Source organism: Mesoplodon densirostris, chromosome 18, assembly GCF_025265405.1.
Source record: "Mesoplodon densirostris isolate mMesDen1 chromosome 18, mMesDen1 primary haplotype, whole genome shotgun sequence".
Classification (NCBI taxonomy): domain Eukaryota; kingdom Metazoa; phylum Chordata; class Mammalia; order Artiodactyla; family Ziphiidae; genus Mesoplodon; species Mesoplodon densirostris.
In genome coordinates, this window is record NC_082678.1 from 36,181,013 (window position 1) to 36,208,301 (window position 27,289).

The 27,289-nt window shown below is 52.6% G+C and overlaps 1 protein-coding gene across 1 annotated transcript; it reads right to left on the bottom strand.

The window, feature by feature from the left end:
- Positions 1-610: 610 nt before the first annotated feature.
- Positions 611-27,221, bottom strand: TOP3A (DNA topoisomerase III alpha). Its single transcript, XM_060081956.1, has 19 exons — positions 26,945-27,221; positions 20,137-20,196; positions 19,145-19,218; positions 18,146-18,221; positions 17,296-17,404; positions 15,800-15,943; positions 15,531-15,701; positions 15,216-15,316; positions 13,523-13,597; positions 12,233-12,315; positions 11,086-11,293; positions 9,358-9,543; positions 9,105-9,234; positions 6,644-6,757; positions 6,383-6,548; positions 5,550-5,693; positions 4,771-4,893; positions 3,220-3,908; positions 611-2,207 (listed from the first exon to the last, which is right to left on the bottom strand). The coding sequence occupies exons 1-19, from the start codon at positions 27,122-27,124 to the stop codon at positions 2,029-2,031; spliced, it is 3,012 nt and encodes a 1,003-aa protein (XP_059937939.1). The 5' UTR covers positions 27,125-27,221; the 3' UTR covers positions 611-2,028.
- Between the last annotated feature and the right edge of the window lie 68 nt (positions 27,222-27,289).

Genomic DNA, 27,289 nt, shown 5'->3' on the forward strand with positions numbered 1-27,289 from the left:
CACAGCAAGGGGTGGCCAGCAGGACCCCAGTCCCACCTGGCAGTTCTGGTCCTGATGTGCACAGGAGCACCCTGCGGAGAGACTAAAATCCACAGATGCGTTTAGCATCGTTCAACTCAACAACAAAAGCACAAACACTGAAAAATGGGCAAAGGACTTGAAAAGGCATTTCTGCAAAGATGTGGAAGGCCACATGAGCACTCAAAGGATGCTCGACTTCAGTGGTCATTAGGAAGATGCAAGTCAGAACCATGAGACACCACCTCAGGCCCACGAGGATGGCCACAATTAAAAGAAAAAAAAAGGGGGCTTCCCTGGTGGCGCAGTGGTTAAGAATCTGCCTGCTAACGCAGGGGACACAGGTTCGAGCCCTGGTCTGGGAAGATCCCACATGCCGCGGAGCAACTAAGCCCGTGTGCCACAACTACTGAGCCTGTGCTCTAGAGCCCGCGAGTTACAACTACTGAAACCCGTGCACCTAGAGTCCGTGATCCTCAACAAGAGAAGCCACCACGATGAGAAGCCCATGCACCGCAACAAAGAGTAGCCCCTGCTCGCCACAGCTAGAAAAAGCCCGCGCACAGCAACAAAGACCCAGCACAGCCAAAAATAAAATAAACAAATTTATAAAAAAAGGGGGGGGGGGAATAAGTACTAGCAAGGATGTGGAGAAATAGGAACCCTCGTACATTGCTGGTGAGAATGTAAAATGGTGCAGCTGTTGTGGTTCTTCAAAAAATTAAACATAGAATTTCATGACCCAGCAACTCCACTCCTAGGTGTAGATCTGAAACAATATAGAACAGGCGTTCAAATACTTGTACGTGAAGGTTTACAGCCACACTGCTCAAAACGGGGCCCATGCACACAGCGGACTAGTTCAGCCATGTAAAGGCACAAAGCACTGACACGCAACCACAGGGGTGACCCTGGAAGACACACCAGAGAAAAGCAGACACAGGGCCCACGTGCCGCATGGTTCCATTTATATGAAATGTCCGGTACACGTAAAACCACAAAATAGACTGGGCTGCGGGGCCGACCCACGCCCACTGTCCGGATGCTCCAGGGGCAATTCCGGGCATCCCACCATCCAGCCAGGGCACAAGGACTGGTCTGAGTGAAGGGTTTGGGGCTGGGAGTCCCAAGACCTGAGGACACTTCATTTCTTCACTAGCAGTGTGACTCTGGCAGCCGGTCCTCCAGCTTGCTGTCTAAACCACGGAACTAAGCCGACCTGCTTCTGCTCGGCTCCCAAGGATCTCAGGAGGTGGGCAAGGCGCACGGTGACCTCTTCAGGGTGTGGAGATGGGAAGCGTCGGAATCTTACACCAGCGGCTCTTCTCTGCCCCAGAGGACAGCAGTACGGCCGGGGGAGGCCACGGAGGCCAGAGGACCCAGGCACTGCCCGGGGTCCTGCAAGTACCCGACACGCCTGCCAACTCTAACCAGACGCTACACCATCACCCGCCAGGGTCAAGGGGTAGAATCCTTTATTGAGGCACACGAGCTGCGGGGTGTCCTGGCCACAGCAGCTTCGAGATAAAGAGGGATAAACCTTCTGTAGACACAACTTCTGAACAGGGAACTCCCTGCCATCCTACCGTTTCTCAGGACGTCTGTGGAGGGAGGCCCCTCAAGGGCCAGGCTGATTCCCGCTAGGGCGCTGACAGCACAGCCCCTGTGGATCGCAGAGCTGACCCAGCCAGTAGTATCAGGCCGTGCTACTACTAAGCAGACAAAGCCCTGACGAAAGTCTGCGCAGTCTGAGAAGCCCTCCATGGCTTCTCAGCTGTGGCCATGGCCGTTCCTGAGCCCCAGGCACAGGGCCACTGTCCACCAGGCGTGGCCTTCTTGAGAGAGCGGTCCGGACCCGGACTCCTTAGAACACAGGCCACACTCTAAGAGCAGCCACTTTCCTCAAAGCCGCCCTGGCAGCGCAGGGCCACCTGGCCCCGGAGAAACAGCTCGTTTCCCAAGACAAAAGCAGCAGGTGGAGGCAGTGGCCCCCTTGGCCCTACCCTGCCCTCATCTGTTCTGAGGACAGAAGGGACGGGTGTGTCCAGGCTGGTGGCAAAGGCTGCACTTCCGGGATTTCTTGGCCGTGGACCCTGCGTCCGAGGAACCAGCCCGGGCCCTTTTGTTTCCGGCCTCCAGCCCCTGGCTTCCTCCTCTGGCTCCTGCCCAGTGGGGGCCTCCAAAGGTCCCTGCAGAGAGAGCGAGGGGAGGAATGAGTGTGGATGGCAGAGCCCCAGCCCTGGTGAGGGGGCCTGTGTCACCTCACACGCAGAAGCAGGGACCAAGCAAGCAGCCCCCTGAGCGCGTGCAGAGCCTGAGCTCTGGACCCTTCCAGTCCTTCAAGAACTGGCCGCCCCATTACCCAGGACAAATGACCAGGCGGCCAGAGATCAGACACCACCTCCACCCACCGGGAGCCCTTGTGCGTCTGCCGTGTGCACCGAAGGACAACGTCCCGCACGGCACTAGCGTCTCCAGCCTCCACCTGCCCCAAGCCTCTGGGTTCTCCGTGTGTGTGCAGACCTGCCGCACGTGTGCTAGAGTCACAGCTTCAGGCTAACAGAGACCCTAGAAAGGTAGGCAGGTGCTCATCTTACGGAGGAAACAGGCTGAGAAGCCGCACCAAATGGTTCAAGGTTACACAGGTTGGCCCCAAGAGAAAGCTCCTGCCAGGCTCCCTTAGACACATGACCAGGCTTCTGTGTGTCCTGGAGGGGCCAGGTGCTTTCAGATGCGTCATCTACCTTGACCCAGCGTCCGGCGGCGGTCCTCCCCACACCCATCCGTGGGGCGCCAACCCAAGCTGTGTAACCCAGGGCAGGAACTAGACATCAGGGCCAGGGCCTCCGTCTTACAGGATGAGGCTCCGATACAGAGCCTGCCAGGCTTACAAAGGCGGGAGGAGCGCAGGGCTACAGGAGCAGGCGGACCCACGAGCCAGGCCTGGGCTGTGTCGCCGTGTGACCCCGACAGGTCCCGCCACCCGTCTGGGCCTCGCCCTCCTCTCCTGTGAGTCGCGATCACAACCGCCACCCGATGAAAGTGAGAGAAGACACACAGACACAACGGCGCGGCGCTGGGCACACAGCAAGCTGTCCGTGACCTTGCAGGTGTGACTGAGTGGGGAGGGGGAGCAAGGCAACCCGTGCCCCCACCCCACCGGCCCTGCCCCCCTCAGGCAGGCCCCGCGTGCCCCCTCACCTGGAGCCACGTTCTCGTCCACCCACTGGAAGAAGCCACACTGCTGCTCCCGGGGCTTGGCACACGTGTGGAACTGGCGCCCCTTGTTGGGCCCGTCCTTCTGCACAGTGCGTGTGACAGCGGGCTGGCTGCACAGGCAGCACGTGCCACCGCCACCATCGCCAGGGTTTCCGGGCCCGCCCAGGGGCTTCCCTGAGCCCGGTGGGCGTCCCAGTGAGCCGCCTGGGGGTCTGGGCACCTCGGAGGGAGGCCCCCCTGCTTCCGGGTGGCCGCTGTCGGCCCAGAGGAAGAAGCTGCAGCCGCCGCCGCTGCACCTGTAGAACTGGCGGCCCTGGTTGGGCCCCTCCTTCCGGACGGTGAGCAGCAGGGCCTCCCGGCCACAGTTGCAGGTCACGGAATTGCCTTCGCCCTCGGCGGCGGGCAGGGGCAGAGTCCTGGCCAGAGCCTTCGAGGGCCTGGTGGCAGGAGGCTGGGGGTGGCCGTGCTGGCTGCTGCCCATTCTGTCCAGTGACTGCCTGGCCTGCAGGTGGCCGGAGGGCTGGCTGACTGGCTGGCCAGCTCGGGCGGGCCCCTGTGAAAACCTGAGGTCCAAGATCTCCCTCAGGGTCTCGTCACATCCGCCAACGCAGCCGACAAATTCCAGTGGCATGGTTGGGGGAAGGCTGCCTCGCTTAAACTTGAACTTCAACCTAGTAAGGCAGAAGATGAGAAAACACGTTAACTACTGGGTGCCAGAGTCTTCTTGGTCCACACAGGGCTGTGCCCACCCCACCTAGGAAAGCCATGCAAGGCACAGCCAGCCCGGCCCCTGCGGTCGCACAAGCACGCAAAGCAGGAGGGAGGTGAGCTCTAAGACCCGTCACCCGCCCAAGCCCAGGAGCCTCTGGAAGGTGCACCTCCCCGTGCCCCGGTTCAGCGTGGCCCAGGGCCTCTCAGCGTGAGGGCACGCTACTTGGTAGCGGCACGAGGACGCACGTGGGCTTGGCTCTCCTTCTCCTGTGTGCATGCGTCAGGGTTTTCCAGAAGCTCCGAAACACACAGTAAACTCAGCAGACTGACTGCAGATGGAGAGCTGAGAACCCTACCATCTCCTATTAAGCCAGACCGTTAAACTGGCAAAAATGGAAAACAATGATCTTCCTCTCGTTTTTTTTGCTTTGAAAATAAGTACATTTTATCCTAAAAACATGTTCACTTATGTTAGTATGCAATGCATGTTACAAACACGTTAATAAACATTTTAAACGATGCCTCCTCCACTTTAATTGAAAATGTCGTAGAATCTTTATAAACATTAACTCACACTGGAAGCTCTCTGGGTTCCTCCGCGATTTCTGAGAGTGTAAGGTGTCCCATGACCAAAGGTCTGAGGACCAGCCCTAGGCACGGGCCTGGGGCTTTCTGGAGGAGACCGCCCCCCTCAGCGTCCCCGTCAGCCCACAGTGGGAGAGGCGGGGAGAGGCCGGGCCCCTCCAGGAGGTGCCAAGGAACGCGGGCCCCCAGGGATGCCACCCTGTGCCCATCCTGCAGGTGCCTCGGCCCCCAGCTCACCTGTAAACGGGGTGTGGCTGACACACCGGACACACGCTCCCGTCCCTGCTGGCCTCCAGCACACTGTCCGGGAACCACACGGCCGAGCGACATTCCGGGAACCCCGTGCAGCTGAGGTAGAACCTGGGGAGTGAGGGCCGGGGTCACGCAAGAGATGCCGGAGACAGCTCCAGCTGATGACGTGGGACACTCGTGGTCCTGGAAGACACGGTGGTCACTGACACTGCGTGACAGGAAAACCAGCCTGCGTTTATGTCCCTGACATCCCCACAGTCACACTGCTGTCGCCTCTTTCTGCTTAAAAACAACCAAGCCGCTGCCAGCGCCCAGACCACGGCAGGGCCCCGCCGGCCCCTGGGTGCTCCCTGAGTCCGCCTAGGCCTCTGGCAGCCTGGACACCTGCCCAGGCTGCACATGCTGCAGAGAATCCGATCCTCACCCTCCCCGCAGCTTTGTGAGAAGGAAAACGGGCTCAGTGGGTCAGCAACCAGTGGGGTCTGCATCGCTGTGCACACACAGGGTGAGCACCATCCATCCCCAGGGGACAAGCCCTGCCCTCACCAGCCACCCCCCCCCGCCCATTCCCACAGGGCCTCACACCCCCAGGGCCACCATTCCAGCCCCGACGCCCCGTCCAGGGGCTGGTGAAGCAGGCCTGCATCTAAATAGCAACGTGGGAACAAAAGGATAGGCCCTGCACAGCGTCCGGTGCTGGGCTGCAGGGGTGGGGTGGGGGTGGGGGGTGGGGCGGGGAAGGGAAGGCACAGCTGGGCACTGACCCGCCGTTCTTCCTGGTCTTCAGGACCATGTCCTTGCTGCACTGTGGGCACTTCCTGACGGGCTCTGGAACAGCTGGGAAGATGGCTTCTTGCTGGGCCAGCTCCGCCCCTGCACCGAAGTACTGGGCCAAGGCCTCGTCCAACCTGAAGAACCAGCAGAGTATTGAACCAGCAGAGTATTTACCACGTTCTTGCGTGCTCACCGCATGCATGACCTGGGGAGCCGGCCAGTCAGCCACAGGCCTGACGTGGAGCACCAGGCACAGGGTGCCGTGCTGGCCAAGCGGCCGGCTCCTCTGACCCGCGGCTCCCGGGAGGGATCCAGCCGCAGGCAGGCGCTTCCACCTCGCCACTGGCCCCACAGCAAGCAAACAAGACGGCCCGGCCACGCACACACCCCTGAATGTGGGTCCAGAGTCAAGTTTAAACTAGCGCGTGCTTTTCAAAATTGGTACGGGGTTAGGAAACGTGTTACTTCTAACAGAATACACACACGCTACTTATTACAGCTACCTCCCAGTGCCCTAGAGAACAGCGGGGTGCACACCAGCACCCGGTGAACCCACCCACGAGGCTGTGCTGCCTGCTAACTCAGGACAGGATGGAAAGGGCGTTTCCAAAGCCAACAGCCCAGAGAAACTGGACCAGGTCTTTCTGGTTACGGTCTCCAGACTGGCAAGGCTCTGCGGCAGGAACCAGCCAAACCCGGGAGGAAAGCCTGGAGGGGCCGCGGCCACCGGCGAGGGTGAGCTGCCCGGCGGGAACAGCGGCATCTGGGGCGTGCCGTCACCGGGGCTGAGCGGGCTTGCACGGGACAGCAGGCCCGTACTCACCTCTGGGCTTTGGCCATGGCTTCGATGAAGACCTGCTTGTACTTCTGCACCTGCTGCTGCAGGACCACGAGTTTGTCCTTCTTCCCCTCGCAGATGAGCTTCAGGTCAGCCTCCAGCTCGGCCCGCAGGTCAGGTTTGGACATCTCGTAGCCCATGGAGTCATAGCCTGTGAACAAGGGCAGCATCATGCGGCTCGGACACACCCACAGGGCTTCAGTGACACCCCGCCCTCCGCCCAACCTCGAGCCCCTGGCTCCTCACCTTCCACAAGCCCCATGCCCAGGTGCCCGGGGAGAAAGCGCTTGTCTGGCGTGAGCCCGACGTACATCCGGGCCTTGATGGTCTCAATATGCTCTGCGTGCGTCGCGTCGGTACCTGCAGACCATGCTTGTCACTCAGGCTAAGCTACACCCCACCCCCACGCAGCCCCCCTCCTCTGCCTGGACTTCCTGTTGCAGGTGGCACACCTCCACTCAGAGCCGGCCACGCGGAAACCACAACAGCAACCTCCTCTCCCTCACATCCACTCACTCAAGCTGTCAAGTCCAGCTTGGAAATCCCTCTGTAAGCCCCCCTCCCCCCGCCACGTGTCAGAGCCCACATCACTCGTCCACATCATTACAACGTCCCCTGTCTCCTGGCTGCTGGTCTCTTCCTTCACCCAACCCACTCTCTATGCCACAACCAAGGGGATCTTCTGAAATGTAGCTCTGCCACCAATGAAATGCAAATCAAAACCACAAAGAAATACCACTTCACTCTCACTGGGACAGGTACAACCCAAAACACAGATAGGGGCAAATGTTGGTGAAACCCCGACCCTTGCATGGATTGTAAGATGATGCAGCCACTGTGGAAAACAGTCTGGAGGATCCTCAAAGTGTTAAACACAAGAGTCACCATATGACCCAGCAATTCTGCAACAGGGATGTACCCAAGAGAACTGAAACGTGTCCACACAAGAACCTCTACACAAATATTCACAGCAGCACTATTCACAGTAACCAAAAACTAGAAACAACCCAAATGTCCATAAGCTGATGAATGGATAAACGAAATGTGGTCCATCCACACGACGGAAGAGGTTTGGTGGTGAAAAGGAATGAAGCACTGAGACACACTACCTGGACGAGCCCGCAGAGCAGGCAACGTGGGACGCCAGGTACAGAAGGCCACACACTATGTCGTTCATTGATAAGAAATATCTAGGACAGGCACATCCGCTGCGGCAGAAAGATGAGAGCGGGGGCTGCAGGGGAGGGGGACAGCTAACAGGCATGGGGCTTCTGAGGTGATGAAAATGCTCTGAAATGGACCGTGGCCACGGCTGCACAATTCCATGAATCTACTGAACATGGGACTGTACCTCTGAGCTCAGTGGAACGGGGACGGTGCGTGAATTCGGTGTGTGAATGTCTCAATAAAGCTGTTACCACTGTTTCAATGTAGGTCTGTGAGCTCCCTTCTTAGAAATCTCAGGCGGCTCTCTGCTGACCTCAGGCACATCCGAGCCCCTGAGCCCGGTGTCCAGGCCCCACAGAGTCGGGCTTAAATCATCTTTCCGGCCTTGCCTTCCAGAACCTCCCCCTGCAGCACGTGCCTGCTGGTCCCCGCGTCCTTCCTCAGGCCCTGCCTTCATTCAGCACGAGTTCTCACCACGAGGTTCTGAGGTCCCTGCAGAACCCCTCCCGATGCATCTAATGTTTTGGTTGGGTTTATTTCTCCTGCTGGATGAGCCCTTGAAGGGAAGGACCAGGCCTCATTACTGTGTCCCCAGGGTCTAGGCCAAGGTCAGCTCTTGTGGGCCAAAGTTTTTATAAACAAATTATGGTGGGTGAACTACCTCTACTTGTACCTAAACCCACAAGCTTTCTGGGTAGAACAGTGATGGCCAGTGGGCTCCAGGTAGGGGCACAAAACTCACTCTGCAGTGAGGCGGCTGTGCCTGGGGGCCGCCCCTCCACATGCTCCCCCCTGCCCTATGGTGCTGGCCCTTCTGGACTTAGCTGCCAGAGGTAATCCTTGAGATTGCAGAGCAGTGGTGAAAACTGAGGGGGGAAGCAGATCAGTCACAAGGGACCCATCTGCAAAGCTTGGGCCACAGGACTTATTGGGAAAAACAATTCTGGCCCAGTTTTTTTTTTTTTTAAATCCAACTTCTGATTCTTAAACAATTATGGGAAATGCTTTAACAGAAGCTAAGCAAACGGCCACCCATGGCAAAGGGCGGGTGGCAGACTCAGACTCTGAAGGGCCCAGCACTTGCCAAGCAGGTGAGCGAAGCCAAGCGTGAGCGACAGAGAACAGCCACCACTCAAGGCTGCCAGACCTCCCGATGCTTCCAAAGAGTGTTTACGTGAATCCTGGCAGTTTTAAATGTTAGTGCCTTGTTAAGAATACAACAAAAACAACAAATTCCTGTGTTGGCCAAAAATACCAGTCAGCGTGTCCCAGGTGAGACTCCCGAGTGATGGGAAACACCTGTGTCCCTACGTGGATGGCGCAGGGCGCTGACTGTAGAGTTATCTGGACCCAGGTGTTCACAGCTCACACACTTTGTGACCTGAGGCAAGCTCTTAACTGCTCTGAAGCTTCCCTTTAGCTACAAAGTGGGGAGGAGAACACAGCCCCCTCGTTAGACCTGTGGTGAAGATCAGAGAATTGGGCCCCGCAGCCATGAGAGGGCAAGAGCCGCTGGTTACCATGACGACAAGCTACTTACCGATGCCGTGCTTCTCCATGAGGGCAATAAGGTCGGCCTCAGTGAGCAGCTGGGGTGGACTGGTCTCCCCGTCCACCATCTCCACGGTGCTGGGCTGAAAGCAGGAGCCTCGACTGTAGACAGGGAGGGTCTACAGAGGGCAGCAGATGTGGTGGTCAGACCCCTGCCCCGCGCCCAGGCACAAACCGCGCTCTGTTCTGTCACATGGTGTGGGGGCCGGGAACACGACGGTCTCCCCTCCCCACTGTGTCACCTTGTCACTCCAGCGATCGTAGGGGTACACGTCCAGATAGTTTCGGGCCAGGATCATGAGGCCGTGGGCCACGAAGCGCTCCTGTGCGATGTCAATCTCCACGGTGGTCTCCTGGCCCTGGGCATCCTGGGAGCAGCAGGCCAGGAAGTGGCGGACTATGAGCTCGTACAGTCGCTGCTCGTCCCCCTGTGGGGAGAAGAGGAGCCTTAGTCCCTCTAGACGCTGCCGGCAGTTCAGTCTGGCTGGTGCTACCTTCCAGCCCAAAGCTCCACACACAACAGAGCGCAGCTCCTGCAGCCCCGTGCCCACGTGCAGTGTAGGCAAATCCCTCGCTGCTTGTGGGTTTAGGCCGATAAACTTCATAAGTGGAGTCCCTTTGCCATCAAGACTGGAAAGCAACTCCTCTGATGTAAACCCAGTAAGAGCAGAAACCAAAGTGAAAGCATCCAGTTTCCAAGAGGCCCAGTGTATGTAGGACACACAGACTAAAGATGTGCCAGCAGCCTCAGACCTATGAGCACAGGGCTGATGGTGATCCTCCACCCTTTCGGTAACCAAGGACATAGTGAAGCCCCCTCTATCAGAAGCCTGTAAGACGTTCATACTCATATCCAAAAATTCTCCTTCTAAGAATGTCTTCAAAGGAAATGTGACATCCACGTAAATATCTATTGTAGAAATGTTAACTGCAGTAGGTTATCCTTTAAAAACAGATCTAGCAAAATACAGTACCTCTATGCAATCATTATATATCATACGTTAAAATATTTTAGCCTAGGGGCTTCCCTGGTGGCGCAGTGGTTGAGAGTCCACCTGCAGATGCAGGGGATGCGGGTTCGTGCCCCGGTCCGGGAGGATCCCACATGCCGCGGAGCGTCTGGGCCCATGGGTCATGTCTGCTGAGCCTGCGTGTCCAGAGCCTGTGCTCCGCGACGGGAAAGGCCACAACAGTGAGAGGCCCGCGTACCGCAAAAAAAAAAAAAAAAAAATTTAGCCTATGGGGAAATGCTCGCAATATAAAATGGAAAATATTAGTTTACAAAGCTATTTAAGGTTATAATTTAATGGTAAGAATTATATACACACAGGAAAAAAAACGTGGTTTTCAGGAAGTGGTGAGATTACAGGCAGTCTTTTACTTCCTTAAAATCTTTTTTATTTTGTGAACTGTCTAAAATAAACATGTATGGCTTTCAGAATCAGAAAGAACGTGTGTTATTAAAGGAAGAACAAAACAATAAGCCTGCAGCCATCAAACAGGCCTAAGCAGCCGTGGTCCCTGGAGCGTGTGCCTGGCTGAGAGCACGGCTGGCCCGTGTTACAGGCTCTAGGCGCTGGGTGAGAAAGCCCCCAGCCCGGAGTGCGGCCGGAGGGTGGCGGTGAAGTTTCGGGAAGGTGACGGAAACCGGCCCAGTCTTGGGAGAAGGGTGGCGGCCGAGCACGGGCTCAGGGAAGAGGCCACCTGGTTTGTGGTCAGGGTCAGGGCAGCAGCAAAGGGAGGGGACAGAGTGCGGGGTGGGGGCTGGATGGAGCAGAGCGCCATGGGGGTCTCTCGGGAAGCCAGGCACAGACTGTGAGAGGAGGATGTTGACACGACCTCTCTGCTGAGATGGAAATTTCGAAACCACTTAGCTCCTAAAGGCAGAGCCTGCAGACTGGATTCAAAGCCCAGCCCTGACCCCTGACCTCCTTGCGGGTTCTGGCGGCAGCACAGCCAGGGAAACCAACCTGCAGGCTGTCCGTGTACTTGGTGGGGTGGATGGGAGGGTGAGCTTGGTCAGACTTGTTCCCGTTGCGTGGAGTGGGGCCGCCCCGCTCTAGAATGCTCCGGGCGAAGGGCCCCCAGCGTGGATCCAGGGTCTGCTCCTCCACCAGCGCTGTCAGGTCTAAGTCTTTGGGGAAAATGTTTGTTTCAGTTCGGGGATAGCTGATGTACCTAAACAAAGCCAAACAAACACAACAAGAAATTACTAAATTGGTCTATAAACGACTAAATTAGCTTGAGAACACGGGTGACACCTGCAACAGCCTGTCTGATCCAGGCAACTACGTTACCCACGCTGGGGAAAGCCCTGAGATGTGACCCCCCTCCCGTGGGTAAGGAGAAACAGGCGCCCTGTTGGGTCACTCCCGGCAGTCGGGGACAGATGCAAGGGCACACCTGCTCCAGCCCAGCCCTCCTGCCCCCGGGGGGCTTGGGGCACTTCCCCACCTTCCCAGCACGGATGGACAGAACGACCCCAGGACAAGCCCTGCGGTCCTGACCCGAGCGGCCCACACTCTGTGGCTTGTCTTAAAGAAGAGAAAGAACGATGCTGCCCCTGAACTACAAGGTGGACCCTGTGTGTAGTTTTAAACATTCCATTAGCCACTTAAACATTACTGGGACAATTTACATCCTTTGCTCACACAAGCCTTCGAAACGCATTATGTTTACACTCTCAGCACATCCCAGTTTGGACAACCCAAATTTCACGTGCTCGACAGCCACTTACGGCGAGTGGCCGCCACACGGGTCAGCGTGGACCACACTGTCCCTGGATGGCGCTGGGTGCTCACGACCCCCAAGGCAGGGTGGTTTACAGCAGGCGCACAAGTCCTAAAGGTGCTACCCGGCCCTGCCGGGGCCCCGGTGCCCCGCCTGCTGAGAGGTCGAGAGTGGGATCTGAGTTTACTCTGTGGAGTGTTATTTTAGGATTTAAGTGACTTTGAAATGCCTTTTCCATCAGAAAAGAGAAGTCAATGTCAAAATTCCTCTACTTGAGAGCCGGGTGATATCTAGACAGTCTGGTTTCCTCATAAGCTCTATTTCTAAAATATTTCACCCTGATAAAGATGCATCAAATTCTCTTCCCCAATGTGGACTAATATTTACCCGTGAGTGTAGAGCTTTTCCGCAATCCTCATGGTTTCTTTAGCATTTATCCTCAACTTTCGAGAAGCCAGCTTCTCAAGCTCCTGTAAGATGTGTGCACAGGCACAGTGCATGGGTCACAGGCCCCAACCCGCCCACACGCCTCCTCTTCAGAACTTCCTGGCGTCCCTCCAGCTGCCCTCACACGTCTGTGTGAAAGGCTGTGCTGCGGAAAGGTTTCTGGGCCTGCTGGGCAGAGCCAGGCCCCAGCCCAGGGGTTCCCAGACTCCAATGTGCAGAAGCCAGAATCACCTGGAATGCGAGCAGATTTCTGGGCCCAAGCACTAGGGATTCTGAGAGAGGAGGGCCAGCACAGAGGCTGGAAATCTGTGCTTTTAACAAGCATCTAAAGTATTGATTCTAATGCCAGCAGTCTGAGACCCGCACTTTGGGGACACCATCTGAACCCCGGGGACATCCCCTGGGTGATGAACGCCATTCTTCCAAGCCTCGCGGGGGATCACCAGCTGCCCCTTCCCCTTGGTGACCCTCCAACAATGCTGCTGGCTACACGTCAAAGCGTATTAACCAGTGAGGGATGAAACACTTACGCCTACTGTACACAATCAATCCGTAACCCCCTCCCATCATCCCTCACCATGCGTGTGCACACGCACACACACGCAGATACACACACACCCCGCGATAAAGGATGCCCTGCCCCCCAGTCTCTGCATGTTCAGCCTTCAGAGGCAACCCTGACAGTAACTACACCCTGAATTTTCCTACAGAGCTGACTGGGAAGGGACACCCTAATGTGGTTTATTCAGACTTGTGTCCCGTTGGGTGGTTCTTCTTGGGATCAAAAAAATCTCAGAAGCCCTGTTCTAGGGTAGGCTAATAAAGTAGATATTTAAAATGATGTTTACATACATTATGCAAAAACGTTAAAGAAAATGCTTGGGTGCAAAACACTAGCTATTCCAGTAATGCTGTAAAAAATAAGGACACCGAAAAAAGAGGAAGACACCAAAATTACATCAGCAATTACCTAAAGATGGAGAGGTGATGGGTGATTTCTCTTCCTTCGTTTCCAAAACCCCACACAGAGCAGTTATATTGCGTTTATTAGCTGATGTAAGAGGTCAGGCAGGCCTGTGCTCTGGGGCTTCTGCTTCTCCTAAGAGCGTTCCAGTGCAGCACTGGGAAGAGGTGCTTCCTGCCACTGGGCCCCACCCTCCGCAGCAGAAGCCCCGCCCCAGCCGCAGAAGTCAGAGCTCCTCAGGGCTGGCACAAACCCCAAGAACATACCACAGTGTCCAAAGCTTGAGGCCTCCACTTGCTTTTTGCCTTGGACCTGACCTCCACCACGGTCGCCCTGGGATCCTAGAAAGCCAGGAAAAGCAGAGGCCACTTAAACCTGCTGGAGCATCCTCCCAGCTTTCCTTGGCCACCCCCGGCACTGCCCACAGCGGCCCTGCTCCCCCTCCTCAAGACGTCAGCTTGCAGCCCACAGTGTGCTGGACACCAGCGCCTGCTTCTCACTCAAAGTAAGGCTCTGAGGGGCAAGTTCACAAGCCCCAAGGCACCCTCTCCAGAGCCTCAGCATCTCCTTAGTTTCCTGTCTACACATGCACAGTGTTACTGTTTTGTTTTGTTATTTTAAATTCACGACAATACAGAGCTGGAAATAGGAGAAGTTACATAATACAAACTGGAGAACTCTAATCTTAAGACCAACCTAACATTTTTAAGGGAATGCAAAAGGATAAAGAACTCAACTTAAGTGATTTGTTCATGAGGATGTTTACAAATCAAAATCCAAATTTCTCTCTGCAAACAGACTGGGGACCAGGTGCTCTTGGACAAGGAGCTCCAAGCATCCCACCTGCCATGTTTCCCTGCACCACATCCTGGTAAAGCAGAAAACGGGCAAGTCTTTTTATTCAACAGATAAATGTGCAGACCGTGTAACCTTGAGGGCCGAAGGGGAGAGCAGTGGACAGGTGAGGCGACCCGGAGGCAGCGCCGTCTGCAGGAGCTGTCCGAGCTCGGGCCCCACTAGCTCGAGTGTGTCTGCACAGTTACTCAACTTTCTCCAGCTTCCCCACCTGTCACATGGGTCGGCATTACCAGCCCCAGAGGCACCACCAGGACCGAATAAATAACACATAACATACAGCGCGTCTGACTTGTAGCAGGTGCGCAAGTTATTACTCCCCAATACCAAGTCAGTAATAAACCTGCCGGGGGCCAGAGCCAAGAAGCATCCCTGACTCACTGAACCTAGAGGCCTCTGAGCTTTATTCAGGTACTACCGTGTGCAGCCCCTGGGTTAAAACCGGCCATCACGTGCTGAGCGACGGGAAGCAGCACCGCAGAGCGGACGTCTGCGGGTGGACCAGACGCTGACTGGCTTGAGGCCTGAGCAGGTCTCGATCCTCCCGTGGCCATCAATGCTGACCACTCCCGCCTTCACTCAGCAGTCACCCCGGGATGCCTTTCTCGAGCCCCAGCCCTAGAGCAGTCCCTCCCTGCCCCTGGCCCTTCTCCGTTCCTTTACCCTACTTTCCTGTCCTGTCATTATCACTGTATGACATTCACCAGTTCACTCATTTGTGCCTTTCACGTCTCTGCATTTCAGCATCTGACCAGTGGAAGGAGCTGGGCCAGACGCCATCTAAGCTCCATCCAGCTCTAGGATTCTCGGGTTTGGACTGGTCCAGCTGGTCCTTATCAATCTCTGGTGTCAGTGTACTGCTTCACGAGGGATCTTAACTATGTGTTTCTTAGCATTTCCGGTTTCACCTAAAAGTTCTACAGGTCTTTCCCTCCACATTTCTAGTGCTATTTTCATGGGATTCTAGTCTTACTGGCACCCAGAAAGTTATGTCCTGGATGCAAACTGAAAGCTACAGTCTGGTGGGAAATGGGGCAGAGAGGGAGAGACTTGGGAAATCACAGGATGGTTTTCCTAGATCATCACCTTCAGAGCCCTTCTCACCTCCATGCACAGCTGATAGAGGACAAGACAAGCCGTGTGGTTGAAGAGCCGATGCCTTTTCCAGCTGAACTCCACTGCGCCATCCCTGTGGTCGTGAGTCACTGTGGGGGGCACACAGGAAGGCCGTTACCCGCAGAGGAAAAGGTCCATCACGGTGAAAGCCAAGAGCCATGAGACAGAGGAGACCACCTCGGACACTTGAGGTGGGTCCTGAACACAGTGACGAGGGGGTCAAGGGCAGAGAGACGCAAACCACACCCTTAGTGCCCAGGATGCCCCACGTGCCCTCAGCTTCTGCACCCTGAGCGGCCTCACCTTTGATTTTGTGGAAGGTTTCTGGCACAAACGCCTGAATGGCTTTGAACCTCTCCACCACGAACCCCAGGGTGGGGAACTGGCAGCTGCCATAACTGATCAGCTGCTCCGCCAACACCTCAGGAAAGATCTTCTGCAGCCGCAGGGTCTGGAACCTGGTGAAGGCAGCCCCTGAGGAGAGAGGACGGAGAGGCCGTGCAATGCAAGGTCACAGCCGGCGGCGCTGTCTGAGCCCGAGCCCCGCCCCACACCCGGGCCCCGCCCCTCACCTATCCGCAGGTCCAGCTCCTGCCTCACGTCCACTGCGTCGCTCACTCTGCGGTCGGGCTCCATCAGGTTTTCACAGGCCGCCTGGACAGCACGGGCGGTGATCTCGGAGAAACGGGCTCGCAGCACCTGCAGGCTGGGCTTCACTGCGGAACAGACAAGGGCACCGGGGCAGGTCCCCCGTGAACGGAGGGTAAACCAGTTCATGAAGCTGCGAGGCAGCCAGTTTGACTGGTTCAGTTAAATCAGAGACATGTTGTCTAAGAGGGAAGCCTCACTGTAACCAGGCTGAGAGGTGTCAGAAACAGAAGCAAGTGCATCTCAGCCATTAGCTAAACCCTCTCCATGAGCCTTTCAAGGTGTCAATCTCGTGCTCTCCTGGGCCTTTAGGGAAAAGGGAGATGTTAATTAAAAGGTCCTGGGGGAAGTTCATGTCCTGTTATGGATATAACACAGGTCATGCACACTGTCCCTGAGAGTGAATACTGAATATATATATATATATATATATTTTTTTTTTTTTTAGCGGTACGCGGGCCTCTCACTGCTGTGGCCTCTCCCGTTGCGGAGCACAGGCTCCGGACGCGCAGGCTCAGCGGCCACGGCTCACGGGCCCAGCTGCTCCGCGGCATGTGGGATCCTCCCAGACCGGGGCACGAACCCGTGTCCCCTGCACTGGCAGGCAGAGTCTCAACCACTGCGCCAACAGGGAAGCCCAATACTGGATATATTTAATCCTAGGAGTTGGGATAGTTTGAAACACAAGAGCATTTAGGGAGAAGAGCAGCCCCCGACTCTCTGAAGCCCGAGAATGGCCTGTATGTCACTTCCTCTAAGTTACTTGAAATCATTAAGCTCACTTCAACAGTTATTAATGTTTAGGCATCGTACAAGGAATATAGACAATTAAAAAACAAAACCAGAAAGAACATTCTAGAGCTATTCTTTGTACTTTACATATGGTGTATACATTCTTTGTAGTATTTAATTTTTTAATTAATTAATTAATTTTGGCTCTGTTGGGTCTTTGTTGCTGCGCACGGCTTTCTCTAGTTCCGGCAAGCAGGGGCTACTCTTCATTGTGGTGCACGAGCTTCTCGTTACGGTGGCTTCTCTTGTTGTGGAGCACAGGCTCTAGGCACGTGGGCTTCAGTAGTTGCGGCACACGGGCTCAGTAGTTGTGGCTCGCGGGTTCTAGAGCGCAAGCTCAGTAGTTGTGGCACACGGGCTTAGTTGCTCCACGGCATGTGGGATCTTCCCGGACCAGGGCTCGAACCCGTCTCCCCTGCGTTGGCAGGCGGATCCTTAACTACGGTGCCACCAGGGAAGCCCGTGAATATTTAATTTTTAAAAACAGAATATCAAGTCTCTGCTCTCAAGGATCTGGCAATCAACTTGGACCCAACACACAACAAGCCCTGGGCTGCAGCCGGTGAGCCTGGCAGAGGGACTCAGGACACAGTGCCACCCGTGCCGGGGCCCCAGAGCAGACACTCACCAGCCTTGCACACGTGGATGATCTCAAACCCGATGTTTTCACCTTCTCTGTCGCAGTCAGTCCAGATCACCAGGACCTGGCACTGCCGAGCCTCTTGCTCCAGAGTTTTCTGAAGTGCCCAGTGGGGAAAGAGTGGTGAGAGCATGATCTGCAGAGCATCGCACAACAGCTCTGCACCGGATCTGCCCCAGCATTAATGAGGTTCTTGGAGAACGCCAGCTTGGTGAGGAGACACGGAGAAAACTGTCCCCGCCGTGCGTGGTAAGGATGGCAAGGTCACTAGTACCGCCCCCCATCTTAGACCCCCCTGCCCACCCATGAGCTTCTAGAAGACAGGGGTTTATTACGACGACACCATCTTGACGAGCCCTGAAACTCGGCTCTAACACACCTACAGCTCTAGGGGTTCTGATCATGTCCTCAATAAAAAAAAAAAAAAAAAATCAACCCGTAATTGAGCTTCATCCCAAAAAAGCGCTGCTAGTCAGCAGTGAACCAAGGACAGGTGCCCTGACTGCCTGAGAAACCAACCTCAGCGTCAGATGGCCACCTGCAGATCGTAGTCTCTTCCCTCCAACAGGGGGGCGGAAGGGGAGCTGACGCTGATGACGTAACCACACTTACTCCCAGGGTTTAGTCAAGCAGCCGCTCTTCATAAAAAGGCTCACTCAGGCCCTCAGCCACTTAGCTGAAATGGCCTCATTCATATAACGGGTGGGAATAATTTTTTTAAATCGTGGTACTCAGTTTAGTGGAAAACCTATCCTTCAATTCTAGTACAGTCAACATACAGAAACCACTCGGTTTCATTAGGTGGTGGTTGTTCAATACGTCTTCCAAAAGATCCTACCTTGATGTCTAAAAAATTCTCTGGGCAGTACTTTTCAATTTCTGCTTCAAAGAGGACAAGAGGATTGCAGCTCTGCCTGGAAAAGAAATGAAAACACACAAAATCCTAGCTCAGCACACGATGGGAGAAGATTGCCCCAGTGCCCTCATGGGTGCATCCCCACCAGACAGAGTCCCCTGTGAAATGCCAGAGGATTACAAGCAATGCACTCCCCGTGACGATTAACAGGAGTCACTAAGAAGAAATTCTGGAGCTCTTTCATACGTATCTGCAATAGGGTAACTGCAATCCAATGACTGCATGAAAAGGGTCTGGGTAGGGAGTTCCCGGGCGGTCCAGTGGTTAGCACTCGGTGCTTTCACTGCGGCGCCTGGATTCAATCCTTGGCTGGTCGAGGAACTAAGATCCCCCAAGCCGTGCAGCACAGCCAAAAAAAAAAAAAAAAAAAAAGGTCTGGGTGCTTTGGGGGAATGCACCTGAAAGTGGCTGTTTATTCTAAGCATATGGTAAAAATTCACAGCAAACCAGTTAATCCTAGGTCACTGCTATGGTATCTATGGTTTGTGTTCCCTGCAGATTCACATGCTGGAATCCCAACACCAATGTGATGGTGTCAGAAGGTGGGGCCTTTGGCCAGTGATTAGGTCGTTGAGTGTGGGCCTTCATGAAGGGGACTTGTGGTCTTATAAGAGACCCCGGCCAGCTCCCTAGACCCTCCACTATGTGAGGACACAGTGAGAGGTCAGCAGGCCACAGCCTGGAAAAGGCCCTCGAGGGACCATGCGGGCACTCCGACCTCCTTCCTCCATAACTGGAAGAAACACATTTCTGTCCTTCATAAGCCACCCAGTATATTTCGTTACAGCAGCCCAATAGATTCAGTCATCTTACTGCTGTAAGTAACAAAGTAACACCGACATGCCTCACACTTCCTGTGATATTTTACAACTTACTGTCATAATCAGAAAGCTCCCCCCGCCCCCCAGGAATCGTACTGACCACTTGCGAAACTGCATCTGGAAATCATGAGCCAGCAAGTGTCCTGAGACTGAAGTCATTATCATGGTGACATTCTGAATGATAACAAAATTCAAGTCAGTCTTTTAGCAATTAGATTTTGCCAAATCATTCAAATAGAAGAGGGGACCTTCTATCAAAGGGAAAAAAAAATGGTTATCAGGGGGTGGGGGGAAGGGAGGATGAACAGGCAGAGCACAGAGGATTTTTAGGGCAGTGAAAATACTCTGTATGATATTATAATAATAGGTACACGTCATCCAAACCCACAGAATGCACATGATTGGAGTGAACCCCAATGTCAAATATGGGCTTTGGGTGACAATGGTGTCGTGTAGGCCCATCAGTTGTAATGAATGCACCGTCTGGTGGGGGCTGCTGCTGATGTGTAGCTGTGCATGTGTCGGGGCAGGGGGTATGAGGGAGATCTCTGTGCCCTCCTCTCAATTCTGCTGTGAAGCTACAACTGCTCTAAAAAGAAGTCTATTAAAACACACACACACACACACACACATACACACACACCCCAAAACCAGGCGATTGGGAAGAAACAAACAAACATACCTCTTCAAAGCCAAAACTATAGCGATACAATCACCATTCTAATTCTGGTATCATGATGCCTTTTAAATTTAAACTATCGTATATTAGCTTCTTTTTTGTTATAAAGAGTTAAGATTGGGACCCTATTTTATAAAAAAGAGGCTTCCTTATGAATTATAAAATGCTCACCTGTCACCAGTGATCTTTAGGTCATAACAATAGTTTTTCTTAAAAGACAGTGACATATTCTACAATGGCCAGGCTAATTCTCCTTGATTAAATAATTCTAAAATACAAGCAATTCAGAGAGGGCTTGTCGTAAACAGCTGCTCTTTTTAGCCATAATTAAAAACCCAAGGAATGTACACCAGAATGGCGCATGGATCTGAAAGCATCCTTCAGCCACAGGATAGAAGTACTACAGCACCTACCTGGCCACGCAGACGATAATCAAATTCATAGATCTTATTGAATCTGGAAAGTCCTTCTCTCTACAAAACAAAACAAAAAGAAAATCTATAAATTACAAAAAAGACAAATGATTCCTCACATAAAGATCAAGCAAATCCCTGATAAGTGGGAATATTAAAAATGCAACAGTACCTCCTATAGATTAAAACAAGGTGAAATCACTAAGGCCATTTGTGAAGTGGCCCCTCCGAACTCAGTTACAAGCATGTACATGCTCAAGTCCACAGAGCTTTTATGCTGCAAGGTGACCTGAGATCAGCTAACACCACGTAACATCTTTCTAGAGCTGAGAATGGACTTGTCCAAGATCACATGACAATTACTCCAGAGAGAGGATTACGACACGCTCTCTTGACGGTTTTGTCCGTTCTCCACACACACCTCTCTACTTCCTGGCCATACAACTGCACCAATAAACTGGTGACCACAGGCAAGTTTTCACCTTTCTGAACCTCAATTTATTCTGAGTAAAGTTACCTGTAAGGTCCCTCTGGCTCTGAAATCCAGTAACGCTATGAGCCCCAGTCAGGCCTGGGAACCAGCCTACAAAGCTCCTCCTCAGCTGCACTTACGTGTGAACGAAACCCTCTCGGAGAAGATCCCACCTTCTACAAAGGTGTAAAAAGTAGCTATGCATGTGAGTTTCACACCAACGCTGCACAGAAGACAAGACACAGGCCAAGTGGGACTGGGGGAACCTCCAAGTGCCAAGAAGGATCGTGTCGAGAACATCCTCACACAATTTTTCTGTGTCAAACACTGAATGAGGCTCTTTTCGAGGCACAATGGCAAATTTAAAGATGGAATTTATCTTAAGAGCTCACTCATCTAGTGTTGCCAAGAAAGGAAACTCCCCTCTACAAACTCCAGTTGCTAGTTAAGCCCTTTTAGTACCAGAGAAAAGAAATCGTTGCATCACTGGGGTTTCTACCTCTTTTTAAGAAAGCACTGAAGCTTCCCAGACAAGCTTTTCCATGGATCCTGATATGTAACACGGTCCAAGCACTGTGGCTGCAACAAGGCTGAGCTCTGCTAACAGCCTATCCCCAGTCCGGCCCCAGGTGGCCCCCGAGGTGCAGGTCCGTGGTCTCCTGGGTCTCCCGGGAACAGTCTGGAAACCACTGTTCTAATCCTCTCCTAGTGGATGACCTGTCTAACAGCATGTGTGCGACCCGGGGCCAGGGCTCTCCCAGGCAGCCTCCTCCACCAATGGATGGTCCTGAGGAAGTGAAATGTTTTTCCTGGCATTTCAAACTTGCCTCCCCGCAGTTCCCAGCTGAGGACAGTACTCAATTATGTATGATTCCACCACTTGGGTGAGGTGCTCAGGGGAATGGGTTGCTCCCAAATTACAGCAGAGTTTTGGAGCCTAGCGAAAGAAGAAAATCTAGTAGACAGACCAAGAATGTGCCTTCTGTGATCTCTTTCCAGTGCCATCCACGCCATTAAAACTAAAGAAAACAAAAAAACAAACTCCCCCAAACCCCAGAGCAGCCCCATCTTCTCTAAGTCCTCTGTAGGGACTGATCAAATTGCTGCCACTGAATCTACTGGATTCTTTTTTAAGATTTCTCCTCCTGAATATAATGCCCTCAAAGATCTATAAGTTACTAACAGTGGTCACTGTGGACAGTGGGGCTGGTTTACTTGATACACATTTGTATCCTCTCAACTATCTGAAGAAGTTACTAGCGTTTGAGCACTACTCTTAAAGAAAAAAGAGAGACATTCTATCTTGTGTCAATATTTTGGTGAATTTCTCTCAAATGTATACATATTTGTATATATGTTTGAAAGTCTTTTCCATAACAGGTGTCTAACTATCATAAGAAAATACAATTTATTTGCTATCCACTGCCATGACTAGTCCTTGTTACTTCCATTCTTTGCTATTACAAAGCTGCAATGACTATCACTTGATTCTGAGCTCTGCGTGTGGATGTCTTAGCTCCTCCACAGAATTTAAGTCCCTTAAAGGTAGGGATTGCTTCATTCGAGGCAAGCCCTGTGTGAGGGATACATAAATGAGCAGACCCGTCACTGTCTTAGGGAGCGACACACCACGGGAGAGAGGGATGAGCAGCTAGAGAACTCGACCCGTGATGGTGGCCAGCGTCAAGAGTGATGAGAACGCATCCGGAAACAGAGAAGGAAATGGATGGAGAGGACACTGAGGAAAGAGTTCACAAAATAGGTTCATTTAAGTTGTCCTTTATTTTTTCTTTTAAAAGGTAAAGAGTTCATCAGGAAAAAAGAGGGAAAATGTCATTTCAGGAAGAAGGACCAAAACGTGTGAAAGCACGGTGAACTTTCACCTTTTACAACCTGACTGCTTTCACCATTCCCTTCCTCTCCGTTCCCTCTGCTCCCACCCAGTGCTCCTGGGTCCCTAGGGTTCAGGCCTCTTGCCCCCCACATGGAGAACCCCAACAGCTGCCTCCCGGACTCTAGCCTTTCATTCTTCAAGTCCTCTGTGGCCACAATGACTTTATAAAACACAAATACGATCCACTTAAAACCTACACTGCTCATCTCAACTGATGCAGAAAAAGCATTTGATAAAAATTCAACAGGTTTCACCATAAAGCGAAGTGTGGCATTTACAAAAAACCCACAGCTAACATCACACTCAATGCTGAAAGACTGATAGCTTTTCCGCTAAAATCAGGAACAAAACAGATTGTCCGTTTCGCCATTGCTATCCAAGATTACTACAAGTTCTAACCAGAGCAATTGGGCAAGGAAAAGAAACAAAAGACATCCAAGTCGGAAAGGAAGAAGTAGAACTGTCTATTCACAGTCAACATAATCTTATAGATAAAATCCTAAAGAAGCCACAATGAAACTATTAGTGCTAATAAACAAAGTCAGCAAAGTCGCAGGATACAAGATCAACACACAAAAACCAACAGTAATGAACAACCTGAACAGCAAATTAAAACAATTCCATTTATAACAGCATCCAAAAGCACAATGAAAACTGTAACACATTGTTGAAAGAAATTAAAGAAGATATACTCAGCCATAAAAAGAATGAAACCATGCCATTTGCAGCTACACAGATGGACCTACAGATTATCATACTAAGCGAAGTAAGTCAGAAAGAGAAAGACAAATACCATATGATATCATTTATATGTGGAACCTAAAATATGACACAAATGAACTTATCTATGAAACAGAAACAGACTCACAGAGAACAGACTTGTGGTTGCCAAGGGGGATGGGGATGGGGGAGGGATGGACTGGGAGTTTGGGGTTAGGAGATGCAAACTATTATATACAGGATGGATAAACAACAAGGTCTTACTGTATAGCACAGGGAACTATATTCAATATCTTGTGATAAACCATAACGGAAAAGAATATGAAAGAGAATGTACATACATCTATAACTGGGTCACTCTGCTGTACAATATAAATTAACACACATTGTAAATCAACTATACTTGAATAAAATACGTTAAAAAATTAAAGACATAAATAAATGGAAAGACAATCTGTGTTCACAGATTGGAAGACTTAATATTAAGACAGCAAATTCATATGGAACTGCAAGGGGCCCCAAGTAGCCAAAAAATTTTGAAAGAGAAGAACAAAGTAGGAGGACTCACACTGCTCAATTTCACAACTTACTACCAAGCTACAGGAAATCTAAACAGTGTAGTACTGGCATAAGCAAAGACATACAGAAGAATGGGACAGAACTGACAGTCCAGAAATAAACCCAAATATCTATGGTCAACGGTTTTTTGACAAGGATACCAAGGCCATTCTATGGGAAAAGGACAGTCTTTTCAACAAACAGAGCTGAGAAAAACTGGCTATTCATATGTAAAAGGATGAAGCTGGATTTTTACTTTATACCACATAGAAAAATTAACTCAAAATGGATCAATGACCCAAATATAACAGTTTAAACTCTTAGAAGAAAACATAGGGGCAAATCTTCATGACCTTCAGTTTGGCAATGGCTTCTTAGATATGACAGCGAAAGTATAATCAACAAAAGAAGGAAAAACAGATAAACTGGACTTCATCAACATTAAAAACTTCGGTGCATCTAAGAACACTATCAAGAAAGTGAGAAGACAATCCACAGGATGAGAACATCTGCAAATCATATATCTAACAAGGACCTAGTATCCTGAATATATAAAGAACTCTCACAGCTCACCTATAAAAAGACAATTCAAAAATGGGCAAAAGACACGAACAGACATTTCTCCAAAGAAGGAGACACAATGGCCAACAAGCACATGAAAAGGTGCTCAGCATCATCGGTCATTTGGGAAACGCAAACTGAAACCACAACAAGATATTTCACACCCACCAGGATGGTGATAATTTTTTTTTTTTTTTTTTTTGCGGTACGCGGGCCTCTCAGTGTTTTGGCTTCTCCCGTTGTGGAGCACAGGCTCCGGATGTGCAGGCTCAGCGGCCATGGCTCACGGGCCCAGCCGCTCTGCAGCATGTGGGATCTTCCCGGACCGGGGCACAAACCCGTTTCCCCTGCATCGGCAGGTGGACTCTCAACCACTGCGCCATCAGGGAAGCCCCAGGATGGTGATAATTAAAAAAAGAAAAGAAAAAGAACAAGTGTTGACAGAATGTGGAGAAACTGGAACACTGATGGTAAGAATGTAAAACGTTTCAGCCACTGTGGAAAATAGTTTGGCATTTCCTAAAAAAGTTAAACATAGTTAACTTATGACCCAGCAATTCCACTCCTAGGCATTTACCCCAAAGAACAGGTATTCAAGTAAAAACTTGTACATGAATGTCTATAGCAGCTCTATTCACAAGACCCAAAAGGTGGAACCAGTCCAAATGCTCACCAACTGAAGAAAAGATAAACCAAACGTGATCTATCTATACGATGGGATATTATTTAGCCGTAAAAAGCAAGGCAGTACTAACATACTACAACATGAACGGATCTCAAAAATGCTAAGTGAAAGAAGCCTGACACAAAAGGCCACGTACTGTATTAATCTTTTTGTGTGAAATATCCAGAACAGACACAAATCTTTGAGGACACAAAGCAGCTTAGTGACTGCCAGCGGCTTGGAGAAGTGGGGAATGAGGAGTGACTACTTCATGGCTACCGGGTTTCCTCCTGGTGTGATAAAACCTGGAACTAAACAGAGGTGACGGATGCACAACATTGGGAACGTACTAAACGCTGCCGAACTGTATACTTCAAAACAGTTGAGGGGCTTCCCTGGTGGCGCAGTGGTTGAGAATCTGCCTGCTAATGCAGAGGACACGGGTTCGAGCCCTGGTCTGGAAGGATCCCACATGTCGCGGAGCAACTAGTCCCGTGTGCCACAACTACTGAGCCTGCGTGTCTGGAGCCTGTGCTCTGCAACGAGAGGCCGCGATAGTGAGAGGCCCACGCACCACGATGAAGAGTGGCCCCCGCTTGCCACAACTAGAGAAAGCCCTCGCACAGAAACCAAGACCCAACACAGCAAAAATAAATAAATTAATTAATAAACTCCTACCCCCAACATCTTCAAAAAAAAAAAGTTGACACTCACGTGTAAAACACGTGGCTCTCTACTCCTCTCACGATGTGCCTTCAACTGCCATGCTTGCCGTGCCCACTGGCTCCTTCCCCTACCGTGCCCACCCCCAACTCCCAGCTTTTGAACTTGCCAAGCTTTCAAGCCACTGGGTTGTTCTTTGAACATGGCGTTTCCAGTGCCTGGTAAAACTTTCAAGACTGAGCTCAAATGTTCATCCAACAAATATGCATTGAGGGCCTCCTGTATTCCAGACACGTGTTAGGTACCAGGGATACAGCAATGACCCAAATAGCCATAGCCCTTTCCCTCGGAGCTTCGAGTCCACGGAGGGGTGGCAGGGACTGAGATGAGTAATTCAACAGCACACTGTCGAACTGTAACTGGGAGGTGCCTTCCAAGTAGAACAGGGTGAGCTTATCACACAGCGCCCTGACCCAGCTGGGGGAGAGGGATGTGAGGAAAAGTTTCCCTGAAAAAGAGATACTCAAACAGAGCCCGAAGGATACACAAGTTAGCTCTGTGTAGACGGGCCCGTCTCAAGGAACCTGGAGCCCTAGAAATGGGCACAGCCTGGGGCTGGTCACCAGGTGACTCAGCGCCGGAAAAGAGGTGACGCTGTCAGCCAGCACCCGCACAACCTCGGCTCCTGTTCCTACCATCCACCGCGGTAAGCAGAGGCCTGAGGACCCTGTGATGTGAAAGAAAAAAGAGCAGGGAACGTCCACCCATGCTCTGGGAAATCTCCAGAAAACCGTTTCAGGATCCACTTTTGTAATTGAGAGTGTCCTGACAGCTCTTGAGGCCTCGTGTCACCTCCTTCCCAAACCCTTTCTCACCGTTCCTCTCCTTTGGGCCTTCCGTGTGTCCAGAACACACCTGATCCCCAACTCGCCTGACTCGCGGAATTCGTTAGTTGCGACGGAACAGGGGCTCGGGCGGGTCGCCCTGTCGGATGCACCTAGACTGTAGGGCCGGGCGTGCAGGAGTGGGGGAACCCCGCAGGCTCGAGAGCAAGTCGGGGGAGTGTGGCCTGCGGTTCCGAGTCTCAGGCCCGCTTGGCATCCGCCGCCGTGCAAGGCGGACCCAAGCTCTCCAAGCAAACGAGAAACACGTTAACTCCGTTTCTAAACGCCCGTCGGTCGCAAGAGGCGCCCGGAGGCCCCGGCCCAACGGCTGGGACCCCCGGTGGGAGCAGCGGCCGCTCGTCCCCGTCCCGCCCGCCCAGGGGCCTCCTCACCCGCCGCATGCGGCCGCCGGACAGCAGGTCGGCGATGCCCTTGGCCGCGTCGTTCTTCTCGGCCACGCAGAGGATCTTCCGCACGCCTCGCAGGGCCACCTCCATGTCGGCGAGGGTCAGCGCCCGGCTCCCAGGCCGCGGCAGCCAGCGGAGCGCACGGCGGGCGGCAGGGAAGATCATGCCCGGGCCCCTCGCATCTGCGGCGCCAGCCCAGGGACCCGGAGCCTCGCCCTAACCCGCAGTGCCTCGCGCAGCCCGCTTCCGCCCGCCTTCCCGCCGCTTCCGTCGGCGCGAGGGGCACAGCCCCGCGAACTACAACTCCCAGGCTGCCCGGCGCGGCCACCT